Below are 20,128 nucleotides of genomic sequence, written 5' to 3'. Positions count from 1 at the left end.
GAAAATACGCTGTTTGCATTTTCTACTAATGCTTCCTGCTAAAGCTGAGAAGATCACCGCTGGATTATAGAGTCAATTTTCTCTTTTCTGTAAGTAATTCTGCATATAGAGTTGAAGATCTTCAGCAGAACCATGCCAATGTATATCCCATAGCCTAGAATGGAAATGAAGAGTTCAAGTTTATCAGCTCCCATCACGTCTGTGTCCCATAAAAACTAGCATGAATTGACATTTTGACATACAAAGACTCTGCAAGAGGAAGTGCTAAGAAATGCCATTAAAATGAGTGGAGTAAGAGAAGCCATTAAAACTAGTGGATCTTTTAACACTGTGTATTTCACATGCTATAACTGCCTTTTTGCTTCTTTATCTATTACTTCAGTGCAACCTTTTACACAAAGATGTGTTAGTTCCTTGCAGTACCTCAGGCTACTCTGGCTGAGGTTCCTGCACTCAGTAGTTTGATGTGAGCATAATTGCGGTTGCCGCACGGCAACAACTTTTACTGCTCTGCTTTGCCTTGTAGGGCCCATTTATTCCATCTGAGCCTGCTGTGCTTCCACAGCTAGTCCTGGATAAAAGATTCCAAATACTCTTCTACCTTAGCCATGTCACAGGATGGCAATGGATGGCAATGCAAATTTGACTGGTGAAAATCAGCATCTTCCTCTCCCAGGGTAAGCAGTGACTCCTCAGCCAGCCTGCTGCTGGGCTGATGGTGGCAGGGCTCTGTGCTGCTCTGCATACTATTACTGGTCCTACTGGTTTCAGGAAAATGTCTGAAGTGAAGGGGGAGAACCAAGGAGGTTTACATTGTGGTGGCTCATCATTTGTTCCTCTGGACTTTGGAAGCTCCATGAACAAGGGGAGTGGATGGGTTCTGCAGAGCAGAGCATGGACACTTGAGTCAGAAGCTGTAAGCATGGATCTCTAGTGGAATTCAGAACCAACACACTTGTCACTTTGTCACCTCCAGGTACTCCCATTGCTGGGGTACTTGCTGGCATTTTGCAGTAGCAAATGGAGCTCATGGATGCTAGAGCTTATGAGTGGGGATGAAGTAAGTTTTCTGTAATTTGTAAAACATTTTAACAAGCAGTCTTAAAAATGCTACTAAATCCTCTGAATTTCTTCCAATACCACTTAGTCTGGGAAGGAGCTGCTAATCAAAGAACATAGTGAACCTATAAAATTGTGAAGCAGATTTGTAATTGTTGACTTCAGGAGATCGAAGGTGTAGAGGAGATAAGTTCAGGCTGCATTTGCCTTTCTATGCCAGCATAAGAGAAGTTCAATATATAGAGAGCAGGATGAGTGAAGAGAGAAGAGTACTGGACAGAGGCTGATGGAGGAGATTGCCTATGGGGAATTGAGCTGTTGATGCTCTATCAGCAGAGCCTAGTACAGGCTCTTTCAATTGTGTTAAGCATGAAAGACTGTAGAATCTCAGCTGGATGCTGTGCAGGAAGGCTCTCCATGCTTCTCAAGATAGTGGGGATGCTGCATGCTGTTGGAGGTGTCCTGAAACAGCTTTGTGATCTGCTGCTGCTGGCATGGTGGTACTCACGCCATGGCTTTGCCAGATACCACCCCAAAACCCATCACAGCATTGTAGAATCATTAAGATTGGAAAAGACCTATATGATTATCTAATCCAACCACCAGCCCATCACCACATTGACCCCTGCCCTTCAGTGCCACATTTACATGTTTCTTGAACACCTCCAGGGACTGTGACTCCACCACTTCCCTGGTCAGCCTCACCACTATCTCTGAGAAGAAATTGTTCCTACTATCCAACCAACACCTAACATCCACCTGCATTTTTCCTAATATCCCTCCAAAAACAGAGATGCAGAAAGCAGGAGCAGTTTAGAAGACATGCTTGCATTCCTCTTACATGGAATGATTTCAAAGAGTAATCAGTCAGTATTGTTCATGGTGTGTGGAGCTTTAGGAGGTATTCTGAAATATTTTATAATAACCCTGCAGTGCTCCACATTGCCTGCTGGGCTTATTTTTCAAAAATTTCTGGTGTGAGTGAAGTGCTAATTGGAATATATGTTTCATACACAGAGAGCTTTGTGGAGTGTGCAGGGAGAGGTTTGATTTTCCTGCTGAATTAAATACCTAAAGAGCTACCTAAGTGTGGCTCTTTGTAGTCTCTGATTTAGAGACAGGGTGAACAATTTTCTGGTTTATGGACCACAATTTTTAAAATACTTTAGTTAAAGCTCTTGGCGTAGCTTTTAATCACTCTGGGGAAGTACAAACACCAAAATTCATTAATATCATACATATGTATGAAGAGAAACTTTGGCACTGTGCATGAACCCCACCAGTGTGAGAGGGAAGTATTTGGATTCTTTGGGTTTCATGTGGTTTTGCACAACTTTTGAGCAAATAGCAATCCAGAAATCAAAAACTGTATTTCTTAGTAGATTGTTAGAAAAGCATTATAAAAATTCAGATGGCTTCAGTGACAGCAATGGCCCAGATTTACCAGGAGAAGAGAGACTGATGATTGCCTGTGTCTCATTCCTGCAGTCTCGTGGTGCAGGTCTCTCACAGTACTGCTGGCTTTGCTGTCCCATTTTAGCTTCACCTCCTACTGTCTCCACATCTGCAGCACCTCTGTACAAGAAATAGGCTTATCCCTTGGCAGCATGCAGTAATCCTTGAGGAAAAGGAGTAGGAAGAAGTATTACAGGGATGCCCTTTTGTTGGTCTGGGATGTTCCTGCATGGATGGGTGCATGGGTGCAATTGCTGCTTCCATGCAGAAATGTCACAGCAGTGCCAGCCTGCCGATGGGGCAGCTCAGCACATCTGTAACATGTCACATTTTATTTGATTTTAGTTTTAATTAATTTTCATTTTCATTTTAATTCAAGCTTAAAAGCTTGAAGCAGCTGAAAACTGAGCAGGTCAGCCAGTGGCCACATCACAGAAAGAACATTCATCCCTTGTCTTTTTCCTCCCATCTGGTTTGCCTGTTTTTTTTTTTTTTTTTTTTTTTTTTTTTTTTTTTTTTTTTTTTTTTTCTCTTTTTTCCAGTTTAAATATCTCCCACCTTTAAAATGTTTACAACGGTTCATCCGTGGAAAATGGACAGCTTCCTGCACCAGTCTACCTTCCTGTGTAAGTTACATTCTTACACACACACATATATGTATATGTACGACTCTATTCCCTGTTCATTGCAGGGGAGTTGGACTAGATGACCTTTAGGGGTTCTTTCCAACTCATGATTCTATCATTCTATGATTTTGTTTTATTTTATTTTATTTTTTTTGAGAGGGAAAACCACCCATGTCAGACAGCACATGTGGCGAGTTCCTGAGCAGGAGAGCAAGATGGGCTCCAGGCCCTGTGTGTGATTGAGGGTGGGTCTGTTTGCTCCAGCTTTCCCCCACGTGTTTAGAATTGATATATTTGTACCTTGTGAGCAAAACCTTCTTTACTGATTAACCAAACCGGTAGAATGACTTATTGCCACAGTGGCACTAAAAGCAGGGAAGGACAGAGCATCATTTTTAGACTGGTTACAATTCAGCAGTATTGCTTTTGTTACTATGTCTTGACGACAGATTAAAAACTACCCACACTCTTGAAGCTTAGGGACCAGCGATGGGGACAGTGTGAGATCACATCATTACTGCTAGAAACACCAAGACAAATACTCTGGGACCCCGAAGGGCAGGCTGAGAGCATGTTTGCTGGTTGCAGGATGGCGAAGGTCTCTGCAGAGCCAGGCTATGGACAGGTGGGCAGTGGGAAGACTGACGGGCAAGCCTGGGTGCTGAGCAGGGCCAGAACAGGCCTTGGGGCATGGCTGAGGTCTGAGGCTGCTCCTTTCTGAAGCACAGCTGCTGCTGTCCAGATGGAGGTTCTCCTTTGGGAGGAATGGCTAATTAAAAGAGCTCTCTGTTTCCATGACAGCTGTGAAGGTAAAGGTGATGTTTGGCTCTGATGTGACAGATGGGGAAACAGCTTTGGGAGCCTCTGAGTCTAATAGACATGGAGCCCCACGCGGACGATCTCTTTGAGCCCTCTCTCAGTGATGAGAGCAGGCAGCCTGCCCCGCCTGCACAGCCCTTTCAGCAACAATTACAGAAAATATCCTAGGAGTCAAGGGGATGAAAGAGGGAAAGGAGTCTTTTGGGAACTTACAGAAGTAAATCCCCAATGAAATCAGTCATCCCTGGGCAACGCCAAAGCTTTTTCTATCTTTCAGCTCCATAGCAGTGCACCAAGAGACTTCCCCCCTCCACATAAAAGCTCCACAAAACATGTGGAAGGTGATGTCCTCCTTAGCTGAGCTGTGTTCTTCTGCAATGTCTTAATCAGTAGCTACTGCTGGTTTCTAATAACAAAGGCAGGTGATTGGGGTTCGCCTTCAGTACAAGCTGTCGGGCATGTCTAAATGTTTATATGACACACAGGAGTATGCCAATGAATTGGCCAACGTGAATGATGTAGCAGAGGTGTGGAACTTCTGAGATAGAGAAAGCAGAGATTGGGTGAGCAGTAAATGGTCAGATGGTGAGAGAGGGCAAGACAAAGTTCTGAAGGATTACAAGAAAGCGGAATGGAAGAATCAGTCCACTAAAAGGCGACAGAACTGATTGCAAAGGTATGATTAAGAACAAATTGGTGAGGAGCTGTGGAGGAGAGATTCAGGACAGATTCGGTGGCACCAAGGACATCTGGGATGTAGAAGGCTAAGTTAGGATTACAATACTCGGTAGAGGTGGTGGACATCAGGCTGAAGCTCTTTGATGCAGATCAGGCATTTCTGGCAATAGTGGTGGGCTGCTCTTTAGATGGGAGTTGAAAAATACTGGGGGGGAAATGGTGCTTGAACTTCTGCATCATTTCCTAGTGGCACTGGTGCTGAAGTGTTAGCAGCCTTAGCACTGAAGACATGGGGAAAGTAGGCATGTGGGCTGTGGCCCACAAATGTCCTTCCTGTCTAGGGGACGATAATGTAGTGAAACGAGTGCAGCCTGAGCTCTGCTGTACCTAAATGATGAGAACTGTCAGTCCAGCAGATTTCTATAGGGAAAGATGGCATCTTTGGCAAGGCTGAATGGGAGTTATTCATTATTTAATTTTTTTTTTCTGGCTTCTTAATGAAATTTTTGGGCAAAGATGGTACAGCTTGCCTTGTGTCTAGGAAATGGCTCCTGACAGACCAAGATGCCATGGGAATGACCACTTTAGTCTTACTGCATTCCTCCATGCCACCTTTATTTGTTTCATGTAACATCCAGTGAAGATACTCCTGGGACACAGGCTTTTCCACATGCTCTGCTGTTCAACCTCAAGTGTGGGCCTTGTCCAAAGCTCATATGTGCTTGGATACTGCAATAAATACTTATAAAACATTACTGGCTTATCAGAGGTGGCTGATAGTGGTGAAAAAGTAGAATTTTGAATAACAGGAAGCAAAGTTCTACTTTCCTCCCTAGACCTGGGGAAAGACAACCAAAATTAGAAATTGGGCTTAGAGGAAATGGTTAGGAACCACTGCTGGCACTTGTTCTGTAAAAGATCCATATGGATTAGTGGGCAATGCTGGTGGTAGGTGGATAGTTGGACTAGATGACCTTACGTGCCTTTTCCAGTCTCAAGGATTCTATGATTCAGTATTTTTTATCTTGAGAGAAGTTTCCTGTGTTATTTCATACATAAAAAGGGGCCATAGGAATGACAATACAGTACAAACACTATGTCACCACGCTGTGCTGTTTACAGGAGATGGGCAGAAGCATGTAGGGGTGAGCCTACACTGCATCAGAGGTTTCTCTGTGGTGCTGCTGGGGCTGAGTCAGGCCCATGCTCACAGTTCAGGCTATGCAAATGGAGCTATTTAAAGAGCAACAACTGTTTTTGGAGCATTAAAGACACTTCAAATTTGTTACGTGTTTATTGGAATGAAAAATTATGTTATTAGTTCAGCTGGTTGATTTTCTTTATGTGGAACATCAATCTTCTGAAAAATGCAGCTCTGCTGAAACAGGCTCAGTGGATGAAGGCAAATTGTTACTTTTTAAACATAATTTCTAAGGAAAAAAGAAATGCATATATTTTTTATATGTCACATTTGTGTGGAAAAAAAAGCAGTACTTTTCCAGACAGCCCAACTTACAGTGCCTATAGTCTGTAAGGGCAATCTATTTTGCCTAACTGAAGGTAAGGAGCATGTTTCTGCTCTGCTCAGTGGGAGATGGATTGGGCTCCAGAATGGACTGCCTGGTTACAGTTCTTTTGACATTCTTATGATGCTTCTATAAAGTAAACTGGAAATCAAATTATCCCCCTTTACCCAGCCTGTGAACAAATCTTTTTTGCTTACAGGTTCTAACTAGCACTTAGAGCCACAATATTCCTTTTGCTTGTATTATATATGCCCGGGATGTGCCTCTGTGATGCTGGGATTCTGACCGCCCCGTTCCCATGTTTCCTGGGACTGGAAGGAAAATTTGAGTTCATGCCTCTCAATCCAGGCAGACATTCCCTGCACCTGTATATCCTCCTGCACCTCACCGTGCCCACACAGAATTGGTTTGGTTGTCTGCGTGTAATTCATTAATTGTTCCCCTCTCTGGAGTAAGAAATCAAAATGGAGATTTCTCATTTCTATCACGCAGTAGTTCATTAATTCTACTCATCTACTTGCAAATGATGTTTCTCTGTGTAACGCCAAAGCGTGTCACTCAAAATTAACACAGACTACGTACAATTGAAAAAAAAAAAAAAAAGAAAAGATTTTTTGGATATATATTTTATTTGACAGTGGTTTAGAATATCATACAGTAAACAAGATTTCTGTAAAAGTTAATTTATCCATAGTGGTGCGTTTCATAAAAATAGTTGCTCACTTACAGCCTTTCTGTGACTATTAATACATGGAATTATATTTATAGAGATAGAGCTGTACAGGGTAAATTCACAGCTAACACTACACAGAAATATTATTTGGAATGGGGTTTAGATGATGTGCTGTCTTCACAGGTTATCGATTACAGCCGCATAAAGCAATTACTGCACAAGGAGTAGCTGTGAACTGTGCAAATTAGAGTTTATGCAAGCATAATCTCCACTGTTTTTTCAGATTTCATTGTTTGCTTTCTTTATACATAAAAATAAGATACTGGGACATGCATCTACACTACAGAAGCATTGTCCAAAATCAGATTCAATAAATTAATGGCAAATTATATTGGAATTATATTGGATTCTAGTTCAGGGGATAAAGATTTGTTGGGTTTTTTTTCTGTTTTTTTTTTTTTTTCTTCTTTTTTCATTAAATAATAGTTTTATAAACAGCTACGTGGACTTGTGCTTTTTCAGAAATTATACATGGAATTTCTTTTTCCGAAAAAAAAAGAAAAAAAAAGAAAAAAAAAAGAAAAAAATTATTTGAAAGCTGCAAAATCCTTTACTTGAGGCTTTTCAAATAATGGGACAGGAAGAAACATGCCTATAGATCTCTCAGTCCAGTGCAATGTTTGAGACATACAGCCATGTGCTGATTTCTTGGAACAAAGCCAATCTTAATCTAATGTTTCAGCAGAGCATGTGAGGAACTAAGACTGCTTGAGAACAAACTTTTTGAGTTTCTGACTATGTGATTGTTTTTTTAATTACCAATATATTATTGCCCAAGATTTCTTTATTTCATTTTAATTTTGACAGACAAATAAGCATATGCACATTTATACGTACACACACGCATCTATTTGAACCAAGATAGTGACTGACTGACTGAACTTAGACTTATCTCCTGTGAAGGCAGACTGGAATGTTTACCTGGCACTTAAGGCTTGAAATTCAAAACAGACAAGCAAGAAAGACTAAAATAAAAAGAAAAAAAAATGGAGGTAGGGAAGAAATGATAAAATGTAAACCGTTTTTAAAATGGAAATATATCGAATTTACAGATTGAGGGCACCAAAAAGTGTATTTCTGTCAATTACTGTTACGTGCCTCAAAGACACCTGCTCTGCCAAAGCGAGGGAATGGAAGGTGAGAGCATCCTAACGAAATGGGGGTAGGTATGAAACATAGCACTGTTGATGAGTGAAACTATCATTTTCTGCAGGAGGGAAAGGCCTTTCCTTAAGGAAACTGCAGCTTTTTCTCTGTAGCAATCTTCCTTTCATTGCAAGGGCCTTGGGGATATTGGAGTTTTGAGCCTGGCCAACTGGCTTGTGTGCTACTCTGCAGGAATTGGGGAACCTGTAGTAAATTGCTTTGGAGAATTATTTGCAAATACAACTCCACCCTAGCTCCTTTCCATTGTACAGAAACATGGTTGGCTCACAAAAATGGCAGTAGAAATGGTATCACAGAAACTAATCCACTAGATTCCCAACTCCTCCTGTAGCGTCCAGTGAACTGTGCTACAGGGTGTCACGTGGACTATCCCAAAGTGGTGACAGTGGAGACGTGTCATGGGCGTACAGTTCCAAATGCTTCAAAGAAACCCTTTAACCCCTGTCTAGATATGTCAAGAACAATTTATTTACAACATTTTAGCTCTGTGAAAAGATTCTCTCTCAGTTTCAGCTTGCTCCGTGCAGTTTTATTTAAGGCGATGTTCCAGTTTGCGATTGCTCTAACTTGTTCCAGTTTCTTGATATAAAGTTTGAATGAAATCCAAGTCCTTCATGCAGTGGAAAAATATGCTAAAGCTACACTGCACTATCCTTCTCTGTTGTACTGTCCTTCATTTGTTTTGGTTTCTTCCATAGCTGCCAAAGTCCCTAAAATGGAACTGGGACTTTAGGGTCAATTTCAAATCTCCGTGTTGACTATATGCTTTTGAACTTATTAGATACTGTGCACATTGTCATGGAATTACACACTAATGTTTTCATCCCTCAATGCTTTGTGTATATGTGTGATAGTTAAAATAAATTAAAATAAATCAACGTGAGACAACAACTAAGAAGAATGTTCTGCGTCAATTTGAGACAGTTAGAGGGCAACAGTCCCGTGCTTATCTGCTCATGGCAGAAGTACCAGACTTCAGGACGCCAGGTAGCTTATCTGAGCCGGGGATTTTCCACGGCCCCGGGGAGACCGTTGCCTTCCGAACTGTAGTGTTGGTGCTGCGAGTGCTAATGGGGTGGAGATGTCCCTTCCTGGGGAACTCGCTGGGTTTCCCATCAGGATCCCTCTGGCTGTGATCCATATCGCTTCCAGGCGAGCTGCAGCGATTGCCACTGTATGTCTTGGTAGCACCTGCATCAAGCTTGGCATGGTCAGGTGCTGCAGCTGACTTCTTCTCACTGGTATTTGTGGATCTGTGATCTTCTCTTTTGCTAAGAGATCCTCCCCTCTTGCTTTCCGGCTTCTTCAGCCTTCCAAACTGTTCATCACTGCTTCCAGCACACACGTGCTCTCTCGCGCCAGCCTCCATCATAACGCTGTGTCCCACCGCTCTGCTTTCCGAGGTGAGCTTGCCACCATCCGTCACCTTACTTTTGCCTTCCAAATATCCTTTCCAGGAAGGCTCGTCGTGCTTTGACCTGTCTGCCTTTTTAGGACTTGCTGACCTTTCTCTTTGCTCTCCTAACCTTTTCTTTTTGTGGCCGTTCACCGAAAGCTCCTTTGGTTTCCTTCCATCGTGTTCCCTCTTGATATCCCATGTTGGTTCTGGGCTTATCTGGTGAGAAGGGTCAGAGGGTGGGGCTATGTGTGATGAGGATAATGGTGAGATTATGTCGTCGAGGGACAGAGCTACTTCCGGCAGACCTGGGGAGGCGGCAGCGGGAGCGCTCCAGGAGCTTGGCTCGTCTGTGGTGGCAACAGAGAGAAGGCATCAGGGTGTGCTCAGCACATCATGCACATCGCACATACAGCAACATCAGCACCCAAATCACGCTTGAGAGTCAGACTCAGCCTTTTAGGGGAAGTGAAACTCCCAGCGGGGTCAATGGGAGGGAATTCTTTACTTAGAGGGCACAGCTGAGGCCCTGGCACAGCTGCCCAGAGAGCTGTGGGTGCCCATCCCTGGAGATGCTCAAGGTTGGGTGGGATGGGGCCCTAGGCAGCCTGAACTGGTGGGCCTGGAACTGGAATTGGCTTTAACATCTGTTCCAACCCAAGCCATCCTATGGTTCTATGAAAATAAACCAGTCCCACTCTCCCCCAAATAAATAAAGAGCCCAGGAGAAAGAACCACGGGGCTGGTGCTGCACATGCTGGAAACTTCTGTCTTTTTTTATATAGGTTCTGCTTTTCTCTGCCTACGTTAAATTACTCTTAAAATAATAACGATGCGCTCATGAAATCAAATTGCCTCTTTTGTAGCCATATAATGTACTTCTTAGCTGGGCAATATCAGTGCTGTCTCTGAGAACAAATGAGGAGGACTTTCTGCCATCTATAAACATGTCCCCACAAGCATATAATAATTGACAAGAATTTGTAGCTCAGATAAGGTCATCATTGAATTCTGTCTCATTTTTTTTTCTAAATAGATATAATATTGCGCTGTTTATGGCACCACAATTCTTGCAGGGTACTTACAAAGCTCCACCCTTATATCACAGCATCAGCTGCTAAGGCTCTTTCTTGGCTGTGTGTTTTGGATGTCTCCTGGTTACTTAGCCTCAACACAGTATGGTTGGATTGTGCAGATTCTGTTTAATTTAGCTAAATAGACATGTCCTTTGCTGAATCATGATGGTTTTGTTAATTCACTAGTACAAAACACAATATTCTGAGACAGCCAAATGCTTTCTTTTGCATATCTGATCCTCATTTCTTTTGATTAACGTTCAGGCAGACAATGAATCTGTCACGACTAATGACAGCACAGCTCTTATTCTTACCCATCTACACCGAGGTTAGAGAAATCACTGAACTTGGCTAATGTCATTCTCTATTTAGAGAATGTCTCAGGGATCCATGGAAACGAGGTAGAACCTGTGGCAAGAGCTGCATATTTCACGGGGGAGAAAACATAACCTTCTAGCTGGAAAACAAGCCTGGTCTTCTGCGGGTCTGGACTAGCATCCCTCAGTGATACCAAATGCCCTTAAAAGCTACATTTGCTTTTTGCGGTGCTGTGACTGCTTTCAAATTATCATGAAGATGCACATCATCTTGAAAAATGGAGCGGGATTTACTGCCCAGTCTGGGACCTGCAGCTTGTTTGACTGAGACAGCACATTTAAGTTAATAGCTTGATTGAGTGATTGCTGTGTTGTGGATAAAAATAGGAGAGAAAATAGTGAGGTGGGTGACGTAAGTGGAGGGAGCAGCGCGGTTAGCTTAGGAGCTGTTTATTTTCCCAGATGGTGTTTGTCATATGCTTTTGCATAATGAGCATATGTGTGGAGAGGATTAGCATTTGAGAGGGGAGAAAGTACAAGTTCTGTGTAAGACAAATAAACTTTGAGCTTAGAATCTAAATGGACTGAGGGTCCCAACTGATTTTTTTTTTTTCAAATCACACTTCCTTACCCTCCAGTTAAGGCTGAGTAATGTACCATCTGCTCCCTGCTTGGCACTCGAGGAGGAAAAATAAATGGGAGGATCAGGCATGTAGAGTTATCAGCTCTTAGGCGCTTGTCTACAAAAGGCATTTGCTTCTGTGGGCTTGTTCTCAAATTCTGTAATTCCACAGGCCACGGTGGTGAGGGGAAGCAGACCCCACCCAGGCTTTCCTTAGATCCAAAATCCAGGAGATTCTGCTTTGGTCAGCCCTAAAAACCAGTGCTCCTTCAGGGGATCCCAGTCCCTCTGCCTGATCACTTTACATCTAGAGTGGGACCAGGCAGTGCAGCACGAATCTGTGCATCAGCAAGGTGTCTGAGCCAGCGCTGAACACCACCTCAGGTCTTCACAAATTAATCAATTTGCAGCAGCATGAAGCTCGGTACAAGCTAATTTATGCTGATCCCTGCAGATTACATTAGCCTGAGTTAACCCCTGCAGAGAGAGGTGGATACACAGGGGCCCCACAGCACTGCACACTACTCAGGGTGGTTTTCATCGGTTAAATCATCAGTACGTGATCGGTAAGAATGAAGAATGGAAACAACCTCCGCTCAGTTTCTGCCTCTTATGGCACAGTTGCACACCACCGCACACCTTCATGGGGCAGAGGTGGAGGTCATTTTGATTTAATTACAGTCTTTCTTTCCTATTTGTGAGATGTTGCTTCTCACTGAGAAGTAGCGAAGGCCAGAGGGCCATAATAAGATCTTGAGTGAGACCCAGAGAGCAGCTGAAGCTATAGAAATAGCTGTTACTTTGGGAAACACCAGCTGTGCACCAGCAGAAGCGTCGGATGGCCTGGGGCAGGAAGGTGCTCTTGAAGAATGAGAGTGCTGCTGCACAAAATGTGCCCCTGTTCAAAGATCAGCTGTTCTTGTCCAAGTGCAAGGAGGACACCATGTGAAAAAACAGGGCTGCAAACACCGCTCGCTGCTCCTCTGGGGCAGAAAGGATAATGCTGTACTTGTTATTTGTGGGAGCGGTCTGCTGTTTTATTCCCTGGAGATAAGGTAGTGATGGGAAATCCTGCCCTGCCTGATTAATGGGCAATTTTGAATTTTGAATTTTTTTTTTTTTTTTTTTAAAGAGGAATCACCAAATATCACAGTGAGAAAATGTAGTGGGTGAGAACCAACTTCAGAGTGAATCAGCAGGGGCACATTTGTTACATGTAATAATATGCATATATATATATATCTGTAAGCTAGAACTTGCAGCATGATAGATATTATCAGATCTCTCCTTCTCCCCTAGAAAACACCAACAAAATTAAAACACAACCAACCAAGCAAGAGGTCTTGCAGCTATAGCTTGTGGAAGAGTTTGGCTGCAGGACAATGCCAGGAGAGCCACTGGCTGCAGTGTGACATACAGAGCCTGACCTTCTCACGGGGCAGACATCTGTTTCCAGTAGCTGAAGGAAAAAGCTGCTGTGAAACAAAATTGCCATTCCTACTCTCTTGTGATATAGTACTTGTGTGTAAGAAGTTGAAGTGACTTTCTATAAGTTCCAAGCACAGCAAAAACCCAACGTAAGTTGCTTTTCCTTCTAAATAAAAGGAAATTAGGTTGAAAGTCTTCTTCAGCTTTGATAGATGTCCATGACAGCCAGCCTTTGTTGCAAGATTTCCCTGGCAGGTGAGGACAAAATTGATGAGAGGATATTGTAACCAACTTTTCTCTAATATTTGAAAATTACGGGGAAACACCAACATTATTAGTGTGGGGCAAAGCACAGTACTGTAAGTAATTTATAGTTCAAAATATAAACATTTTTAAGAGGTCTGTGCAAACCACAAAAGTTCATTTGGAAGTATTCAAGCAACGCTGAAATGGTTGCTTTTCTATAACAAACATAAACACAAGAAAAATGTCAAATATTATTCTTTTAGCAACTTAATGAGCAATTTCCTTTTGCACGTATTCTAAGGTTATAGCTACATTTTGGAGATACTTATTAGTATGTCTGAAAAAGATAATGTTTTGTCCTAATTTTTAAGCTTTATATAAAACCTGCAGAGTTAAGTGCAAACATAACCTACATATAGTGTCTGTTATCCCAAAGTATCTCAAAACATTTTGCAAGCATACTCAACCAGAGACAGAGCAATGATTTTACCCTTTTTTCCCCTCAAGGACAAAATGAAGACCGCGTATCTTTAATAGAGCTTGAACTACTAATGCCCTAACAGCTTCCAAGCAGAAGTGAAGGATATTGAATTCATTTGAAACTACAGGAGAGATTTAGGGATGATGTAGTTTTAAATTTGTGCTTTTACTTTGTCACTCTGGGTATCATACTTACTGAGTGAGAAATGAATTTTCCAAGTTATACATCTCACTGAAGGCTAATAGATGCCTTCCCCCTTTCTCTGAAGGGAGAAAAGCTCCCTTGACCTACCAATTTAGACAAGATAAATGACCAGGGGGCAGCACTATCATCAGTCACAGTGACGGCATTTGATTTGGTGTAATTTAGTAGGTGTTTTCTGGGTGGTTTTTAGTTCCCATGAGTGACTGGCCTGCAGGTTGATGGCTCTTCTATGAGATGTGCAAGAATGACTCACCTGTGACCTGTTTCACATAACTCTCAGGCAAGGTTTCAATTACTAACTGAGTTAAGAGACACCGTAGACACACAATCTCCAGTGTGTAGGAGGACAAGAGAGAAAGGCAGCCATTTTGGAGGAAGAGGGACAAGGGGAAAGCATCAGGAACAGGAGGTTTCTGTCGTAAGGCTTTTTTATTTGAAGTAGAACTGACACATACGTGAGTAACTTACTTTGCTGTGCCAGCTTATGTGTATTTAACGGACAAGGAATGAGGCTATCACTCACTTAATTGATCCTCTCCTAACTAACAACTAATCCTTTCTCTGGATTCAGATGATCTCTGGATCTCTGAACCACCAGCAAAAGAAGCCCATAGCCTTACTGCTAATTGAGAAGCGTTGTGCCTGTCTTACTTTCTGAGCATTGCCAAGGTACCATGTCAGGAAAGAGCTCAGCCTACTGATGTGTTTATTTAGTAAATTTCTGTAGTAGATTTCATTGCAGTTTGCCTGTCTAAGACTGCATCTAAATCTGGCCTTGCTCTTATCTGCTCAGCTGAGATCTCAGATCAAGAGAGATCACACTCTGGATTTGCCGCTAGGTTCTCCTTTTGCATCAAAATGTTTTAAATAATTGCTCAGCGGTTTATCAGCAATGTAGGATTTTTTACCAGATAAAATTGAGCGGAAGATAGAAATATTAATTTTATAGAAATATTAATATTTAATAGAAATTTAAATAATAGAAATAACTTCTCACTTTATTAATTAAATACAGTAAGATCTCAACGCCATATTATATTTCCAAGTGTGAGAACAACATTTTAAAGCTCTGCATTCTTTCATTAGTACGAATTGCACATTTCCTGAAACATCTAAGCAGCTGTTTTCACATCTTCCCGGAATTATTTTCCTAGGGAGCCAAAGAGTTTTTGATTACATACAAAATATGGTGCTTTTTTTTTTTCTCCTTCTTTTTGTCTGAAATTATGTACTGCCAGAAGGTGGCAAACAGTTCTTAGAGATGCTGCTAATAACAAAAATGGGACAAATTGTCTCCTGGTGAGTATCCACTAATGCTGGCAGTGTTATACTAGGAATGCATTTGGCTCTTTCTCATTACATCTTGATATGCTTGTGATGTTCCTGATTGCATTGGCCTCCTGCAGCTTTCCTTTAATGCTCTCTAAGGAGGGATATTTCAGAATATTTAAAGAATCTTTAATCTTTCATCCTGGAGCTTCCACAGCCCAGACACAGCACATCCTTTGTCTCCTGAGATACCTGATTCCCTGAGGTGTGGATTGTTAGACAAGCTCTTGATGCCTTCTGTTCAGCTGCCATGGCACAGTATGCCATTCTCCTACCTGTCCTTTCCCCAAATGTCTGTGGCAATGGACAGTGCACCCTCCTTACTTCTGGCTATAAACTTCCACCTCTCATTAATTACTCAGTAGTGCTATACAAATATTTTCTCACAAATCACCCTTTGCTTGGCTTAAAAAAGAGAAATCCACTTTTCTTCCACTGCTGTTATCCACATCCAAACCCCTCAATGCCAGCACATTCATAGGATCCTTCTACTATGACACAGTCCTTCCCTTGGCCAGGCTCCATGGCCACGTGCTTTCCTTAGCAGTGCCCTCATGCCTTTTTAACAGTGTGCTGTGGGTGCCACAAGTTGATTCTGTGTACAATTAATTTGGCATATCAACTCTTTTCCTTTCCTACAAATACAGTTAATCAGTTTGATATTGTGAAGTCTTGTTTATGATGCAATGAAAACCTAATACAATTTCTTACAGTCATGCACCATGTCCATCATCCTACTTGCTTGTTTGGGCTCAGTAATGTCCCTGTGACCGTGAAAATTTACAGTAACTTTTACAAATGTGAACAGAACTTTTCTGCTTTCTATTAATTTGCTATTTTGACTTTGCATGTTGTTTTTTACGAAGGTTGAGGATGGATGGGCAGAATAACTGGAATGATTCATATGAAGACATGAACAGTCACAGGAAAATGAACTGGTATCTCAGTCCCTGCTTATTTTATTTGTGAATTTTGTGCTGTGATTTTTTTCAGAAAAGCAGGATGATTCGTTAGGAAAGACGATGGGAGAGACTGGTGTTAGAAGCATAAAACAATGCCAGCTCCAGTCTCTCTATGATCAAAGTCATCACCTGGTTGTTTTTTTTTTTTTCCAGCATTTGTCTCAAACTGGGATGGGGGCACTACTACTCATGGGAGTTACTGGTGGCATGGCCTTTGCACATGTCCACGAGAACTGAAGGTCCGCGACTATAAGCATAGGGTAAGTGAAGGATTTTTATCTCCTCTGTATCTTCAAAAATTTAGTATTACCTGCAGAAAATGTGTCACTGACCTATTCCAACACTGGTAAGCACAGCTCTGCTTCCTGCTTTGTTCTCTTCCCAGTGCAATTCTTACTCTGATGTCCTACTTCTTTTCATGTTACTAATTATTACCGATGAGCAATAATTCAGTTCCTTTGGGTTCATTATATCCATCTTTCATTTTATCCTTTATCTAGATGCCTCAAATATTTTTACAACAGTGAAGGTTCATAGAGTCCTTGCAAGGGCCATCTGATGAAACTTCGAATGATCTCAGCTCAGGTAAAATTCACTTTCATCACCATTTCTGTACAGTGCATGGAGTTTTTATAGAAAAAGTGCTTTCATGTTTGAAAATCTAATTTAAGAATTACAGAAACACACTTCAAAAAGAGCAGATTGTTAGCTATGCTTAGGAGACCAAATCTGCAAAAGCTTGGGAGATGATGTTGGTTGTTTGGGAACTAAGAGAAAAGAGAGAAAGGAAAAGCTTAGACATGGCACAAACAGGGCAAAACAGCACGCTGCAGGGGAAAAAAAATTAACAAATTGCTTAGAAAAATGCCAAATGCTTTCTTGAATCAGGAAAGTCATCACACGCATTGATTTGTGTGTCAGTAATCTTTATAAAGTGCTATGGAAGAAAACAGGTACAAATTTTTATGTAACTTCTACTTCAATAGTGGTTAACAAAGAAACATGAAGTGATTGATCTAGCTTGAGGAGTTCCTATTCTCACTCTATATTGTTTCAGATTCTACTCTATACCCAATGCATCCTCCGTAAATCTTGTTCCTTGAGTTAGCTGTTTAATTACAGCACTGTCTCAGCAGTTTTTACTGGCCTAATCACGTGAGATAATCATTTAACTGCCTCACAGAGTCAAAGAGAAGGTCTCTGAAGACCTCTGAGAATACATCTGCTCTTCAGCTGAACATGTACATAACTGGTGCTGGGGAGCTCCTTCTGGGAATCCTTTCTGGAAGCCAGAGATCAAAGCTGAGTGGATTGCCATGGTGGTTTATAATACCCATCGCTCCATATCAGGCCCTTTTTAGCAAGCATGAGTGACTGCAGGTAAGTGGCCTGACGTCTTTCAGGTTGATACAGGAGATAACTAAAGAATTCAGAAACACTCAGGGTGTGAGTGTCCCACAAAGCACACAGACAGGGTTGTCTCTGGAGCTTGGATGAGCTGGGTGCTGTGTCTCACTTTATCATCGTGCTGTTGTTCAGCTCTTAAATATAAGGCACATCCATAAGCAATTCACTGTAATTCTGTTGTATGTATCTAAGCTCTGGATCGTTCGTCTATCATCTCCAACAACATCAGTCAGAAGATAGAACAGGACTGAGCTGATTTTAATACTGTTCTTACAATAGCAAGTATAGAAAAAGGTAACTTTTCTTTGCAGAAAAAAATCACCTAAACTTACAGTGTAATGGAAAAGGAAAAAAATAATGAAAGAAAGCCACACTAGACAAATATATTTATATACTTATATATTATATTTCAGAACGGAAACAGGTTAGCTGATTTAGTAAATTAGCTTACTGTTATGCAGTACTAGTCTCCTGGCTACAAACCTTATGGCCAGATGATTATGAGGGCACAGCTTATCGCTCTTTCCAAGAGCATTTTTAGACAATTCATTAGATATGGATTTAATAGATATTCCTAGCCATTAAATATTTAAATAAACGATCATGATCACTAATCCAAGTGAATCTGGTAAATTTGACTTTTCTTTGAATGAAGTTAATGCATCTGTATAAATATTGCAGAATTAGTCACTAATACTGTGAAGAGCTGAAATGGAAAGCTGCAGTCTTCACAGTGCTTTTATCCTACGTGGATCATTGCTGTGTCAGTGTTAAGTCTCTGGACAGCCTAAGTGCTAGTCTTGAGTGATGCTACTCCAACTACCCATTATGATTCACTCGGTTCTTCAAGTTGTTTGGTACACCTTTTGGAGTGCCAAACATCTCACATCTATCAGGTTAGAGCAACTAAGTCAATTGAAACTCATCCCTTTTGGTAAAGAAGGTTTTTTTATCTTCTGAGTACTTAGGCAGTAGAATAGAAGCTGCAGAAAACTCAGCAGTTTTCTTCCAGAACCACACTGGAGCTGGAAATTCTATCTGCATTAGAAGTTACTGTATAATTAGAAAAGATAATGACTTTTAAATTAGTTTTTATTAATAGAATTAAGCCACATTAAGTCATAAAAGGTGTTCATAAATATGTTAATAGAATGTGTGGTATTAATGAAAAACATTCTGTAAAGTCTGAATAATTTAAGAGCTAGATATTACACATTTAATTAAAATTAAATATTAAAATTATTAATTATTGCAGCTAAAATGGGTGTTGCCAGTAGGCATCACATTCTGTCTGGTCAATACATAGCTGTCGTTATTAAATATACATAGATAATACATAAAATTTAGTTAATAAGTAAGGAATTCAGATCATTTTGACTGTTCATCAAATGCCCCTCAGAAAGCTGTTCCCAGCAGGTGATGTGTTGGCAGTTCTCACTTAAGATCACAGCAGGATCTTAAGCAAAACACAGAACTTGGCCTTATTTACAATGTTCATGCATAAATATTCCTATCCTGCTATTGTTAGAAGCTGTTGAATTAATTTAGTCTCTCTTCAGCTATCTCTTTTCAGACTCAAGGCCACTGGGCACGGAAGGGTCAGTCCTACGGACAGACTTGCTGTTGGGATTACTGTGACATCTGACATCTTTTGGACTCTGAGACAATTTTCTCTGAAAACTGTCTAATGAGACGGAAGTGAATGAATAAGTGAATGCAATATTGTAATGTTCATCTCCTAATAAGCAAACACAAGGTACGTGTTGTCAGAATGAACTCAGATGTTTAAAATTCTGAACTGCATGTGTGTTGCTGTAGCTAGAAAAATGTAATATTCTCCATGGTCACGTTTGCTAAACATGAGTTGGAGAGTGACAGTTAGCACATACTGTCAAATAATAATAAAAAAAGCATTTCATTTTCTGAATGATTTCTTCCAAGCAAGGAGTAACGATCTGTGAGAAGTCTGGCAGGGTCCACAAGCTCCCATAGCTTCTCCCTGCTGCGGAGCCACAAACACCAGCTGGGAGCTGCACCACAGGATGCTGGACGAACTGCAACCAATGGAAGAAGCTTCCATGGAAGAAGCTTGCCTTCTCTCCAGTGACTGGAATATTTTTTTATGTAATGCTCTATATGAGCATTTAGACACATCAAATTTTACATGCTGATGACTTAGAGCCAAAAGAGGCTCTAAGTTTAATTTAGATTTACGTATCATAGCACCAGGCCTCTGGCAAGGATTTCTCAATAAACCTTGACTGCTGGTTGTTGTATTTTATATAACTCCTTGTAGTTTCATAGCTGTGCTTGTGTCCCTAGAAGAGTTGACAGCTGTTTATGGAATCGTTTAAGCAGGCTAAAAACCTGAACTTCTTACACCTGGATAACCACAGATCACTTAAACTATCACTTAAATGAGCTCAAAGTCATCGTATCCCAAGTTCAGCTGATATTTTTAGAGACAGAGACTATTGGGAGGTGCAAAGATAAAATGTTCTTGTGCACTTCAAGGCAGAAGTGGGCACACAACACTTCTGGCATCCCTCCAGAACAGTAAGAAGTTTGACCACACAAATCAATGTTCACATCAAAAT

General features: G+C 41.2%; 1 protein-coding gene across 2 annotated transcripts in view; it reads right to left on the bottom strand.

Annotated features, from left to right (window-relative positions):
- Window positions 1-6,809: 6,809 nt before the first annotated feature.
- MAGI2 (membrane associated guanylate kinase, WW and PDZ domain containing 2) overlaps window positions 6,810-20,128 on the bottom strand; it is a 699,411-nt gene continuing 686,092 nt past the window's right edge. For both annotated transcript variants that reach the window (XM_042815700.1, XM_042815702.1), the window contains one exon: window positions 6,810-9,809. In XM_042815700.1, coding sequence (XP_042671634.1) covers window positions 9,010-9,809 — 800 coding nt within the window. In that variant the 3' untranslated portion in view covers window positions 6,810-9,009. The remainder of the gene's footprint in view (window positions 9,810-20,128) is intronic.

Source organism: Centrocercus urophasianus, unplaced genomic scaffold (genome assembly GCF_019232065.1).
Source record: "Centrocercus urophasianus isolate 14NV4802_14NV808 unplaced genomic scaffold, USGS_Curo_1.0 seq_15, whole genome shotgun sequence".
Taxonomy (NCBI): domain Eukaryota; kingdom Metazoa; phylum Chordata; class Aves; order Galliformes; family Phasianidae; genus Centrocercus; species Centrocercus urophasianus.
The sequence above is the reverse complement of the archived record's forward strand: the minus strand, read 5'-3'. Positions and strand labels throughout refer to the sequence as shown.